Genomic DNA, 13,313 nt, shown 5'->3' on the forward strand with positions numbered 1-13,313 from the left:
CACACACACACACACACACACACACACATATATATATATATATATATTAATCAGCATAAATTAAAGGCAATACAACAAACTATCATGATACAGTATATACGTATATATGTATATATATATATATATATATATATATATATATATATATATATATTACTAAAATTGTACTTAGGTAAAAATAAATAAAACTTTTTTATGTTTATTATTATTGTTATTTTTTAAGAATATTCATAATAGTAATAATAATTATAATAATAATAATAATTGCAATATGTTTGTAACATTTTAAATTAAAGGCAGTACAACAAATACTACCATGAAGTACAAATATTTCACAATTTACATAATAAATTTTTTCCCATTACAGTAATGAGAATGCTTTAGAAAATGATCATAATGGTCCTGTAAAAAGGCTTAATTTTCTTTATGCAAAATATAATTTCTTATTTCAATCTTTTGATTTATAGGGTGACATGCTCTTGACAGGTTTCGTAAGATTCACCCATAAATGTGAATTAAAGCACAGTGTGTTCAGTAAATTATTTTATGATTGTTGATATCATCATCAGTTGACCTTATTCACAGTAGCGCCATCTTTAATATTTGATGGGAATGACAACAGTTTTCATTCAGGTCAAAAATCAGATATGGTGCTACTGTGAATAAGGTCAATTGATGATGATATCAACAATCATAAAATAATTTACTGAACACACTGTGCTTTAATTCACATTAGTTGATCGTGCTAATACTAAAACCAGTTATTGACTTCATATCACAGGTTCTAAGCTGTACCAAGCATGGTTAAAATGGTCTTGACTCCCTGTAATGACTCGGATTCATGTTAAAGCTACTTACAATAAGATTGGTCAAGTTGCATTTCTTCATCATTGGATCAACGCATCTCAGCTTCTGATAATTTCCTCTCTTTAACATTTAATTCATACTACTTCTCAGTATAAAAATGTGTGCTGTGTGTGAGTGTTTGACCTGATCTGTGTGGCTGAACTAATGAGGCATGTGTGTGCAGTGTGTCCTCACTGCCTGTGCGTTCTGCAGATGTGTCTCAGTTTATCCAGGTGTTTTGCATCCAGGTCAATCGCTCTGTCTTCTACACCGTCCTGACACCGGCCAACCAAACTCAATCTCCTCTCTGATGAGAGATTGGTTAAATAGTGGGTTTAAATGTGCTATATAGAGGAGAACCTTTGGGTATCAACTTACGTGAAGCCTGTATAATGCATTACAAAGCTATTCATTCAAAATGGCTTTTATTTCACACTGTAACACAATATATTTATTCTTTTTGCACATCTGGAAAACTTAATTTCTACAAATATTTTTGTATAATTCCAAAAGATCATAAAACTAATTATATGGTGTATTAGAAGGCATTAAGTATACCTTTGTAATGGATTATATACACAGGCTTCAAGTGTTATCAAACTTTGGTCTACGTAAATGTTATGTATACAGCAATTTCACAGTAATTTCAGAGTTCTTACCCCACTGTTCCTGTAGGGTGGCGAGGTTGGACAGCAGACGTTCATGAAAGAGTCTCTCTAGCTGTATAAACCTGACTGCTCTCTCATCTAGAAAAGGCTCAGCTTAAGGAAGATCTACAGGAAACCCCATACTGACACTACAGAATGTGTTAGTGCAAAATTCTGACATGTGGGTGGCAGTGTTAATGCACTGAATTGAATATAATAAGCTAATAAACAGATCTATATATCATAAACATAGGAGGCATCCCTGATTCTGTTACTATAATAAAACCACTGAGGCACAAAATGGAACAATAGGAGCTATAATGGAACAAGCATCAACGTAACACTAAAGATTGTCCAACACACCATTACTTTAAGTCCTATATACAGTATTCCACTTAAAGCAAATATTATGTCTCATTATACAGAATATACCCTTAAGTGAATCTGTGATCGAAATCTTAATTCACCCAGAATCTTTAAATTCAATGAAGGATTATGAAACACTTGAAAACACCCTTGACTGAAAAATACAATATAATCTTCAATACAATTTTTTTTTTTAAAAGTACAGGACTAAACTAAATTTGTATGGAGGAAACCAGCTCTTGTCAGTATATACCTGAAAAACAGTAACGTTAAGGATACAGTCCTCCTCACGTATAAACGACTCTGCAATCTGTAAAGATAGATATTACACAATTAATTACACAATGAAGAACATAATTACAGAAGGACATAATTAAGTAACACTTTATAATAATTCTTACACAACATTAACAAACACTACAAGATTTGTAGAAGAATATCTCAGCTCTGTAGGTCCATACAATGCAAGTGAATAGTGTCCATAACCCTGAAGCTTCAAAAAGCACATAAAGGCAGCATAAAAGTAATCCATAAGACTCCAGTGGTTTAATCCATGTCTTCTGAAGCGATCCACTCAGTTTTGGGTGATACAGACCAAAATGTAACTCTTAAATCTTTACATCTGCAGTCCTTGGCAATCACGATTTAAAAGCTTGATTACACTTCACCATTTAGTGCTCTGCGCATACGTCAAGCACTAGGAAGTGAGCTTCAAATTATGATTGTGTCTGGAGACTGCAATGGCACAGTGAAAAAGGTGTTACATTTTGGTCTGTTATCACCCAAAACCAATTGGACTGCTTCATAAGACATGGATTAAACCACGGGAGTCTTCTGGATTACTTTTATTCTGCCTTTATTACCTTTTTGGAGCTTCAAAGTTTTGGTCACCATTCACTTGCATTGTATGGACCTACAAAGCTGAGATATTCTTCTAAAAATCTTAATTTGTGTTCTGCTGAAGAAAAAGTCAAACACATCTGGGATGGCATGAGGGTGAGTAAATGATGAGAGATTTTCATTTTTGGGTGAACTATCCCTTTAAGTGGTGTAAATGTACTGTTCATTGTTAGTTCACGTTAACTGATGTAGTTAACTACTGTTAACAAATGCAACCTTAGTGTAAAGTGTTACCAACATTATTATATTACAAAATGCTGAAAAGATTAATGGCCATTTAAATAGTTAGAAATGTCTTTAAACTTTGATATATATATACAAAGTCCAGTAAACTTAAAAAAGCTCAATCAATATTCGGTGTGACCACCTTTGCCTTCAAAACAGTACCAATTCTCCTAGGTACACCTGGACATAGTTTTTCTTGGTTGTTGGCAGTTGGTTCCAAGCTTCTTGGAGAATTCGCCACAGTTCTTCTATCTATTTAGGCTGTCTAAATTGTTTCTGTCTCTTCATGTAATCCCAGACTGACTCAGTGTTCAGTGAAGGGCTTTGTGGGGGCCATGCCATCTGTTGCAGGGCTCCCTGTTCTTCTATTCTAATCTTTTCTATTTGTAAAAGTAATGTTTGGGAGTCTAACATTTATATTTCCTATTGACACACTAAAGCTGAAGATATTAATAACCATCTTAAGACAAATGCTTTTGTGTAACATCATATGTGCCTAAGACTTTTGCACAGAACTGTATATACAATGTGTGTATATATATATATATATATATATCGAAGTTTAATGACGTTTAATTAAATTTATTAAATTAATTCATAAATGAAGTTTAGTTTTAGTTTAATTCTAAAAATCTTAATTTGTGTTCAGCAGAAGTCAGTACATTATTTTCCATATTCATATTTGCATGTACATGAACTACTGATCTCTTAAGCATCATATTTTTCTAAATAACTGAAGTTATTATAAAACATTATCCATAATTATACTCATTTACCATCACACCTAAAACATGCTGTATATGCACTTACTTTAATTTTAAAAAGGTGTTTTACCAGATAAACATGTTAAATCTCCTCAGACAGCATTTTTTCTACGTCACCTGCCTGTGATAAATACACACTTGTTATCCAAGATGTCAAAAGCGAAGACTCCGTTCCATTGAGTAAAACTCCTGACATCAGCTCACTGCAGACATCTTTTACATTAAAGTCCAGGCAGTGTGAAAATTACTACAACACATATTCCTCCTGAACACATCAACTCAGAACAACAAGAGATGTCTCACTGAGTAGGCGGCAGCAAAACCTAGTGACCTTTCTTACTTCACAGTCTTTCCATCTGCATAAATCTCTTTTTCACTCTCTTGTCAGCACTAAGAGAAAATATTAAAGCGTATGGTTCTGCCACTGTACCTTTAAGTCTTCTATATGAAAAGGATCTCTGTTATGATTGTCTAATCTCTTGCAATGTGAAAACTACTGGCGTAGCTCAAACTATCGTTCATCAGGGTGTGGCAAGTTGCTGAACACTGAAAAGCCATATAAATGTGTTGCATAAACATTTGCTTATGTCTGACGTCAATATCAATATCATATAATGAAGGTTTCTGAATAAACTCGCAGGAGTATCATACCTGGTGGAGGTACTGTGGCAGAAGCGGATGGTCTCCCTGCTCCCCCAACTCCTGAAGAGAAACAGCAAGGGAGTGACTGAAGCCCTGGGGTGAACCAGCATCACTGTGAAGGGGCCCTTCAGGGCTGACAAGGCCCTCTGACACTGAAAATACAAATAACAAAAAATGATAGTTCTCGCTCTAAAATATGATTGGATGAGCACATTCAAAGCCATTTAACATGCACACACATGGCTCAACATGGGGATAGGGGTCGACTGCTTCCAGGTCAACACATGAAAAATTTCACATGCTTGTGACTGACTAACTGATTCTGTCTGGGGTCATAATGTAGAATCTGTTTGAATAAGGAATGACATGCAAAAACAAGCTATTTTGTATGTTTACTTGTTTGTTTAGTCATGACTTTCTTTATTCTGCAGAACACAAATGAAAATGTTTAGAAGAATATCTCAGCTCTGTAGGTCCATACAATGCAAGTCAACTGGGTCCAAATCTTTGAAGCTCCAAAAAGCACATAAAGGCAGCATAAAAGTAATCCATACGACTCCAGTGGTTAAATCCATGTCTTCATAAGAAATATGATAGGTGTTGGTGAGAAACAGATCAATATTTAAGTCCTTTTTTACTATAAATTCTCCTCCCTGCCCAGTAGGTGGTGATATGCACGAAGAATGCAATTCGCCAAAAACAAGAAGAAGAACTCTTAGGAGAGAAGAGGGCTTAGGGCTGTTAGAAAGTGGAGATTTATAGTAAAAAAGGACTTAAATATTGATCTGTTTCTCCCCCACACCTATCATATGACCGGTGAAGGCATTATACTGTATACCATGCTAAACATATGTGGTTTCTATGTCGTTTTTCAGACTGTGGTCTGGAAGGAGTCCCTATTTTTTTTAGTGTGATGGTGTCTGTTACCTGTGGGACTGGGACTAGGTGTTGGCGAGTCTCGAATTTGTCCATCCAGCTCTGGAGAGTATGCGCCACTGTTGCTATCTACTTCTTCCTCCTCCTCTTCTTCATCCTCCACCTTGGAGTGGTCATAATCTTCATCGTCACCATTGTTATTATTGTTATCCTGTTGGAGGGGCCTCTGTCCTCCATGGGGCCCCTGTTCCACCTCGTCTGCCTCCTCCACCAGCCGGTTCTGGTTCTCGTCTGGGCTGCGGCTGGACTCGGAGTCGTTTAGTAGGTCTTGGTCAGTTACTCCTCCCCGCCTCGCTGGGCCATCGCTCTGCCACTGTCCGTCATCCATGAGGCCCAGCTGACCGAGAGCATGAAGATGCACTCAAACCCCTGCAGGCCACTTAATTGTGCTTCTGCCTGGTCGCTGGAGAGGTAATGGGAGGGTAATGACTCTATTATGGTCACGAACCATTTTGAAAACAAAGTAGGTCGCTGCTGGCATTTAAGAACACTGACTCATAGTTTACCATTAATTCCACTTTATGTTGGTTGAGAGCACTGCATGAATGAAAACACTTGAGATTTGTCCACTTGTCTGTGATTTTGAATTGCATTTGTTTCTAGCTGCATAAAAATGTTTCGCAAATGCTTTTGTTCAGCTCAACATGTTTAGCATTATTCACATTATATAATTATCGGTAATCTTTTAGAAGGAACTGAAAATATATATATATTCAATATGCATCTCATTATTTTGATATTTGTTCTGAAATGGCTTTAAAAGTGTATTTTTTAAACCAGAGTAGCCATCATTTTGATCAAACAGTCATTGTAGCCAATTAGATTTCAAATGCTTAGTGCTAGAAGTAAAATCTAGTAAAATAAGTTCTTGTTCACTGTTTTTACTTAATGAACACAAGAAAAAATTAAACACTTATGATTTCCATTCATATGCACCAGTATAAAAATATAGTCATAAACAACAATATTTACCTATTTAGTTCTTCTCCTAAAAAAATTATAATAATAAAAAATAAAAAGAATCCAGTTTAATATGGCTTAAATGGTGTACTGTTTAAATCAGGGGAACCATAATTTTTACCAACAGCCATTGCGGCCAATATGATTTTAAAACGTTCAGCCCAATGCTTGAAATCTAGTTTTTTACTAAATAAATGCAAGAGAGAATTTCAATTAATATGCATCAATATTACAATATATAGAGCAATAAACAACATTTACCTCCTTTCATCTTTTCCTACTTTTCTATTTAAATAAGTTTGAAACATGAAAAATGCCATGCCTACATGACAATTTTTGAGTGTTGATGCAAAAGAATCATTGATTCAGAGTTTCAAATTGATTAAATAAAATGAATCACACCTGACCTCACTTACAAAAACAAACACGTGCACAATAATGAGCTGGTCAGGCTCTGCAAAACACATAAAAATGTGGGTAACGACTAAACAGTATACAACTCCACAAGCAAAACAAAAGAAAATGCTGAAAAATGTATAACATGCTATGCTAATGCTTTAAAGAAAACAAATGAAAAAGTTCAATTTATAAATGCATACATACAAGCATCAACCTACTCTTCTCTGTCCCTTAGCTTGGTGTAATAAACTGAAATGGGAACTGCTCTTTGAAAAAGAAAGAAATTCCCTGGTTACGTCTATATTTTCACCTCTCTCTCTTTTTCTCAATCTCTCACTGATTGCTTTGTTTCCCTGAATAGTGAATTCACACCATGGAGATTTTCCACAATGTCCCTGCTGGGTTGTTACTGAAGGAAGAGCACCATCCTTGTTAAAATAGTGTCTCATGATAGAGCTTATGCAATAACATACAGCATCTTACAGATCTTAAAGCAGACAAGCTGTTTGTTTTTCATCTGCTCAGGGGGATTCTGGAACGGCAGTCTTAATGAATGAATACTATGATGCACATAGTTCATTGCGTGCAATGAAGAGAAAACTCAGGGCAATGCAATGTTTTTGAACAGAATAAACTGAGCTAGAGTCTTGAGTTCGATATATACCCTTCACTCCATCAAAGATTGAAAGATTGAAAGGGTGATCATCAACAGAGAGCATTCAAATGTTATGGGATTTGGACACTGCATCAGTGGTAGACCAATATATCGTCGAGGCAAATTAATCAGCCGATTTAACATTTCCAATATGGCATTACCATATTGATTGGTAACCATGCCTGTGTGGCTGCTAAATAGAAGCCTTCTAAACAAAGTGCACATTTTCTGTTTTCACATATTTTGGAGAAGATAGAGTGAGCACTGTATAAAATCGCATTAGGCACTTTTCCACCATCGGTCCGAACGGTTCTGAGCACGGTATGAAATGGTTTCAGTAGCATTTCCACTTGAGAATCAGCACGGTACGATTATAAACCATTCTCGGCCCGGAATTCTTGTTACGGTTAGCTAATCATACTCAACCATGCTGGTTGAATGGCTTTAGTACGTGGCATCTCACGATTGTCAATTTGCCAACGCCAAGGTAACTTACAGTGCTAATATTTTGATAGTTTGCTACCAAAGATTGTTAATATTTGGCTGAAGTTAATAAAAAAACATTGTGTATGTTTAGTGTTTAGTTTATCTTCATGATTTTATGATGATGTAATAACTAGTATTGTAGCCTACTTTTATTTTTTACACACCTTTTTCCTCAGGGAAGCAAAACACTAAATATATCAATATATTCTCAATATATACTATTTTCATATAACACTTATAAAATATTTTGTCAGTAATTATCCTTTTTAGCTAGTCTGGGACTTTTACCTTTCTGCATGTTCATGTCCGGGGCATACACGAACCCTCATGATGATAAACCTCTTGCCTTTTTCTCTTTAATTACATTTTTGCGACATGGTCCGTGTCTTTCCTGTGTATTAGCAGAATAAAACCAGGGAAAAAGCAGTCTTAAAAACTGGAACATGCGATCATCCTCCATAGCACACTCGCTCCAATGTTTACCCCGCCGTCCGTCGCCACAGAGGGATCTGTTTCAGACATTCTCCTGATTTCACCACACCACAGTGGCAAAAGAAACAGTAACCGCACCAACTGGCCAGGATTGGCATGGAACGGTACGGTTTTGCAATGAGAACTGTTCGGCCCGATGGTGGAAAAGCGGCTATAGATTAGCCTAAATCCAGCAATTGTGTACATCTCATTTGCTTTTCTTTTTTTTTTTCAGCCTGATCTCATAAAAAATTATGTGACTGTGGTGACATTTTTGCAAAATGATATTAAGTGGTTCATTGCATGTATCGCAGCAGTTCGGAGAAGAAATGTCCACTGTGTGGTGCAAATTTCTTTTTTACAATTTTTATGGTTAAATGAATAGATCACCTAAAAGTGATAGCCTAATTCTCGCACGAGGAAATGTTATCAAGCTTCAAATCATGATCCCCAAGGAGACTGCAGATGTCAAGATTTATAGTGAATAAGGAGCTACATTTTGGTCTATTTCTCACCCAAAAGCAATCGTATCGCTTCAAAAGACTTGGATTAAACCACTTGAGTTGTATGGATTACATTTATGATGCCGTTATGTCCTTTTGGAGCGTGAAAGTGATGGACCCCATTGACTTACATTATATGAATATATTTACACCATGTCTCCATTAAAAAATCTTTGTTTGTGGTCCGCAAAAGAAAGAAAGTCGTACGAGTTAGAGACGGCATGCCAGTGGGCAAATGATGAGAGAGTTATCATTTTTTGGTGAACTATTCTTCCTTTATTGCTCTATCGAGTTTTAAAACAACAAACCTTACCTCCCTACCTTAAATCTTATACCTAAACCTAACCGATAGTGACATAAAAGCAAAGTGTGAGATGAAAAACAGCTACTGCGCAATTTTACCCTCAAACAAGCTTGTAAATGCAGTTAGTCATTATGTATTGCGTTAATATGTATCACCTTACAAGTAATGCACTATAGTAAAAGACGTAATTAGCTTTGCTGGAAGACCAAGGTGAAAAGTAAATGTTTATGAATTGATAATCTGCCACATTGTTTTACTTCTGATTTGTGTGAATAAAAGTAATTGTCACTGCATCTAGTGTTCATTACACCAGGAAACTGCCATGATACGTACATTGAGCCATGTAAAAACAATTTAGCAAAACTGTAGATAGTAACGTGATTCTATGAGACCAGGTTGCATTTTTTTTTAAATGCCGGACAGGAAAAGAGCAAATGGGTGAAATGTTGCGAGCCGAAAATGTGTTATCTGTATGAGCACCACAGCTAAATGCGTTCTTCTAACCACTAAGCTATAGCTCTGACCTCTTTTGCTATGTCTTAATTGTATATTCTACTATTGTGTTACAATGTACACACACATGAAAATAAAGTGCACAAATAATTCATCACGGGGCACTGTAACAGAGAATAGCTGTTTGAGGAGTCTGTTTTTATAGAGGCCAGATAGACCTGATGCTGATGTTCTTTGGCTTTGTAGAACAGCAGGCTGACTCACAGTAGACCCGAGGCATAAATTCGCTTTTCTGGCAACATACAGGGCTAGTGACTCAGTTAAAAACCATTAGATCTTGTCCTGCAGTGTGACCACCTACACACATTCACTGCCCAACTACGTCACCCAGAATGAGCAAGGTAAACCACTCAGTACATGGATAATTTGAACACATTTTTCTAGTGATTGGTTACAAATAGCAGGAGAAAAAGCAATTGAGAACAGCACAACTATACAAGGATAGCCTAAAAACTTGGGTTACAGGGCTTTAATGTCACTTTTTTCTTTTTTTTTTACAAAATGTAAATAGTGGGCACATAAAAGGGCAGAACCAGAATAAAATGAGGTCGGTCATGAGGTGCCATGAAATCAGTTCATCTGCTATCTTTTAAGGGAGAACTTATTAATTATCAGAAAAAAAATTAGCAGTCCACCAGAAAAAGCATGATAAACAAATCATCGGATAAATATGTTATCATGTCATCACTATTGATGATGAAATGCCATATATCATCACAAAGCTTTAGATCTCAGCTTTCCAACGACACCTAGATTGAGCTGCTAGTCCATTCAGTCAATCCAAAATAGACTGGATGTCTAAGGTGTGAGTGCTCAGCTGCATTAGAGTGCCACCTACATTTGAGTTTGTGTAATTAATCAGTTTGCTGTGTCTCTGAGCTGTGATGAGCCTTAATGCTTAAGTTGTTTGTTTAAAGCCATTTTAAGCTATTTCCTAGCTTTAGTAGGGTAGTAGTAATAGGAGCGATTGCGTAGTGCTGATGAATGAAAACACTGACTGACGCTGACTCAGTTAACATCACCTGGCTCATATTACACACAAAAATGGTCGTTTGCCACCACCTGCTGGCTAAAATATGTAATGTCACAAAATTAAAGGTAAAGAGACACATATAGCTCTTAACTCATCTGCACTGCTCTTACACTTTACTTTAGAACAGCACGAACACAAGCGGAGTGATACACACAGTGAATCATATATATATACATATGCTGTTTTGAAATTCACCTCACTTGTTTATGTAAATAGTTTTATGTTTCTGCAAATATATTTACCAATCACATATATCTATTGTCATATTGAGCATTTTGGTTGGTGGTTCCCTCTCTAATATAGATTATGTGGCATGTGATCTGGTTTTAAACTCTAGGCACTGTTACATATACATATATACATATACATACATACATATATATATATATATACATACATATTATGGGGGTTTCTGTAAAATGAGAACATTAAACATTCAACTACACATCGTTTCAAAAGTATAGTCTCAAGACGTAAATATAATTTTTTTTTAAAAGAGGGACAAATCAAAATAATTTTTTGTGGTAATCAACATTATGATAGAAATAATGTTGATTAAAGGAATATTCCGGGTTCAATACAAGTTAAGCTCAATCCACAGCATTTTAGGCATAATACTGATTACCACAAAATTGTATTTTGACTCGTCACTCTCTATTTTTTTCTAGGTTCCAGTGAGGCACTTACAATGGAAGTAAATGGGGGCCAATCTGTAAACGTTAAAATACTCACTGTTTCAAAAGTATACACTGTTTCATTTTGTATACAAAAGTATACAAATATGCATGTTAAAATGATTTTCGTGTGATTAAATTGCTTACTAACCTTTTCTGTGTAAAGTTATAGCCAATTTTACAACTTAGCTGCCATGACGATGCAATGTCAACAAACCCTAAAACCCTAAAAAAAACTGTAAAAATAACGATTTAAACAACTTTACAGCTCAAATAATGCACAAGTTTAACATTAGAATTAATGTAAGTGCTTTTATAAAATTATGAGCTTCACATTTCTGCTTTTAAACCATCCAAAATTTGGCCCCATTGACTTTTATTGTGGGCTAAATGCCTCACTCACAGAAAAGGAGGGAGGAGTCGAAATTACTTTTTGTGGAATATAGGAACAGTGGCAGCAAGTAAAACTGAACTGTCCAAATCTGACCTTTGCGAGGGGTTGTGACTTCTGTGGTGTGTCAGTACTTTGAAATGACACTGCCAACTGGCCTGATTGCTTTCCCAGCCTAATAGTAATCTATTTCCCTGTACACAGTGCACATAGAAAGTTCTTAACAGTTGCATGCAAAAGTATTTATGCATAACATGAACACTCACTTAAGCTCAATGAAGCAAAGTGAGTCAGACTCCACATACTTTCTCTTTCTGTATGTTGTGCTGATGAAACATGCTTCCGTAGCAGACTAAATACATGCCATCAGTAGATCTGATCATAAATGAAACATAACAATAATCTCAATAACATAGAATCTTTCCCTTTGTATCTTACATCTCCAGTTAATCCACTAATTCCCAATACAAAACTCTCTGGTAATTATTAAACACAGGATACGTGACACCTTCCTTGACATAATGCTTGAACCTCAGCTCCCATTCACTTTTAGAGATTATTTCCTCCCATACCACAACACACCATCACCACATTTAAACTAATACACAGATTACACAAACTGCAGCTATCTTTTCATTGTATGATGAAAGCAGCTATTAATAATATATAATGCAATCATGTCCATCATGGTGTACATACACATACTATATTACATGCAGCATGAAAACCTCTGTCACATTTAAAGCATGCAGGGTGAAATGCAAACAGAAAGCGTTATAAGAGCCTATTTCATCATTGTAAACATCTAATTTCTCCAAATTGTAAAAAAAAAAAAAAAAAAAAAAGAAAAAAATGCGTTACTTATCAGATCAGTTGCTGGTAGTGTGGAAATACAGGGAAGAGGAGGACCTGTCATTAATTCTAGTGCTAACATGCATAGCATCACTAGCGCATCAAGCCTTTTTGTACAAACTGCAAATTTCTCTCTGCTTTTACAACACGCGCTGTATTGTGTTGAATATAAACGGCAGTACTCACGGATCGATAGGGCAGAAGGTTTGAATTCGAATAACCGCAGACAAGCAGCTGCGCTTCACTGTCGGCTGATGTGTGTTTGTGTTGCTGCTGCACGTCTGCGCAGCTCTTCCCAAGTATCTCTGGCTGCAGCTTGCAGAACGGGGCGGGGCAACACATTGGGGCGTGGCTACAATGTGTCGCTCCGCCCATAACTTACTCTCATCGGCTCGGTCGTCATATATTGGTGTACATGATAGGAGATACGTTTTAAAATTGTGTAGCCCGATCATTTTTATTATAGTGCTGTGGCTTGTCAGTGATATGAAATTGTGTTGCACCACATGGTTCATCGCAAACAGATGTAGTAGGAGTCTGACTGAGCAGCCTATTGTTGTTTCAGTCGTTTTGAAAGCGGAGGGCAAAATTACTAATCCTACTATGGTGAAGATTCAACTCTAATGCGGTCGTGGTCAGTGTTGAAATAATTAGGAAATATCATCTTGATTTTAGTGCTATGACTCGTAAGTGACTGTGTTGTACCTCACGTGTCTTTTCAAACAAATATAGTAGGACTGAGTCGC

The 13,313-nt window shown here is 36.2% G+C and overlaps 1 protein-coding gene across 2 annotated transcripts in view; it reads right to left on the minus strand.

Annotated features, from left to right (window-relative positions):
- LOC127455619 (consortin-like) overlaps positions 1 to 12,870 on the minus strand; it is a 29,216-nt gene extending 16,346 nt beyond the window's left edge. For both annotated transcript variants that reach the window (XR_007899698.1, XM_051723669.1), the window contains exons 1-6: positions 12,754 to 12,870; positions 5,318 to 5,729; positions 4,400 to 4,542; positions 2,139 to 2,169; positions 1,506 to 1,592; positions 1,042 to 1,153 (exon numbers count right to left, since the gene is read on the minus strand). Coding sequence is in view for 1 of the 2 variants with exons in the window: in XM_051723669.1 (XP_051579629.1) it covers positions 1,042 to 1,153; positions 1,506 to 1,592; positions 2,139 to 2,169; positions 4,400 to 4,542; positions 5,318 to 5,654 (710 nt within the window). In the remaining variant the exon portion in view is untranslated. The remainder of the gene's footprint in view (positions 1 to 1,041; positions 1,154 to 1,505; positions 1,593 to 2,138; positions 2,170 to 4,399; positions 4,543 to 5,317; positions 5,730 to 12,753) is intronic.
- Positions 12,871 to 13,313: the final 443 nt, after the last annotated feature.

The sequence above is a fragment of the Myxocyprinus asiaticus genome, chromosome 17, assembly GCF_019703515.2.
Source record: "Myxocyprinus asiaticus isolate MX2 ecotype Aquarium Trade chromosome 17, UBuf_Myxa_2, whole genome shotgun sequence".
NCBI lineage: Eukaryota > Metazoa > Chordata > Actinopteri > Cypriniformes > Catostomidae > Myxocyprinus > Myxocyprinus asiaticus.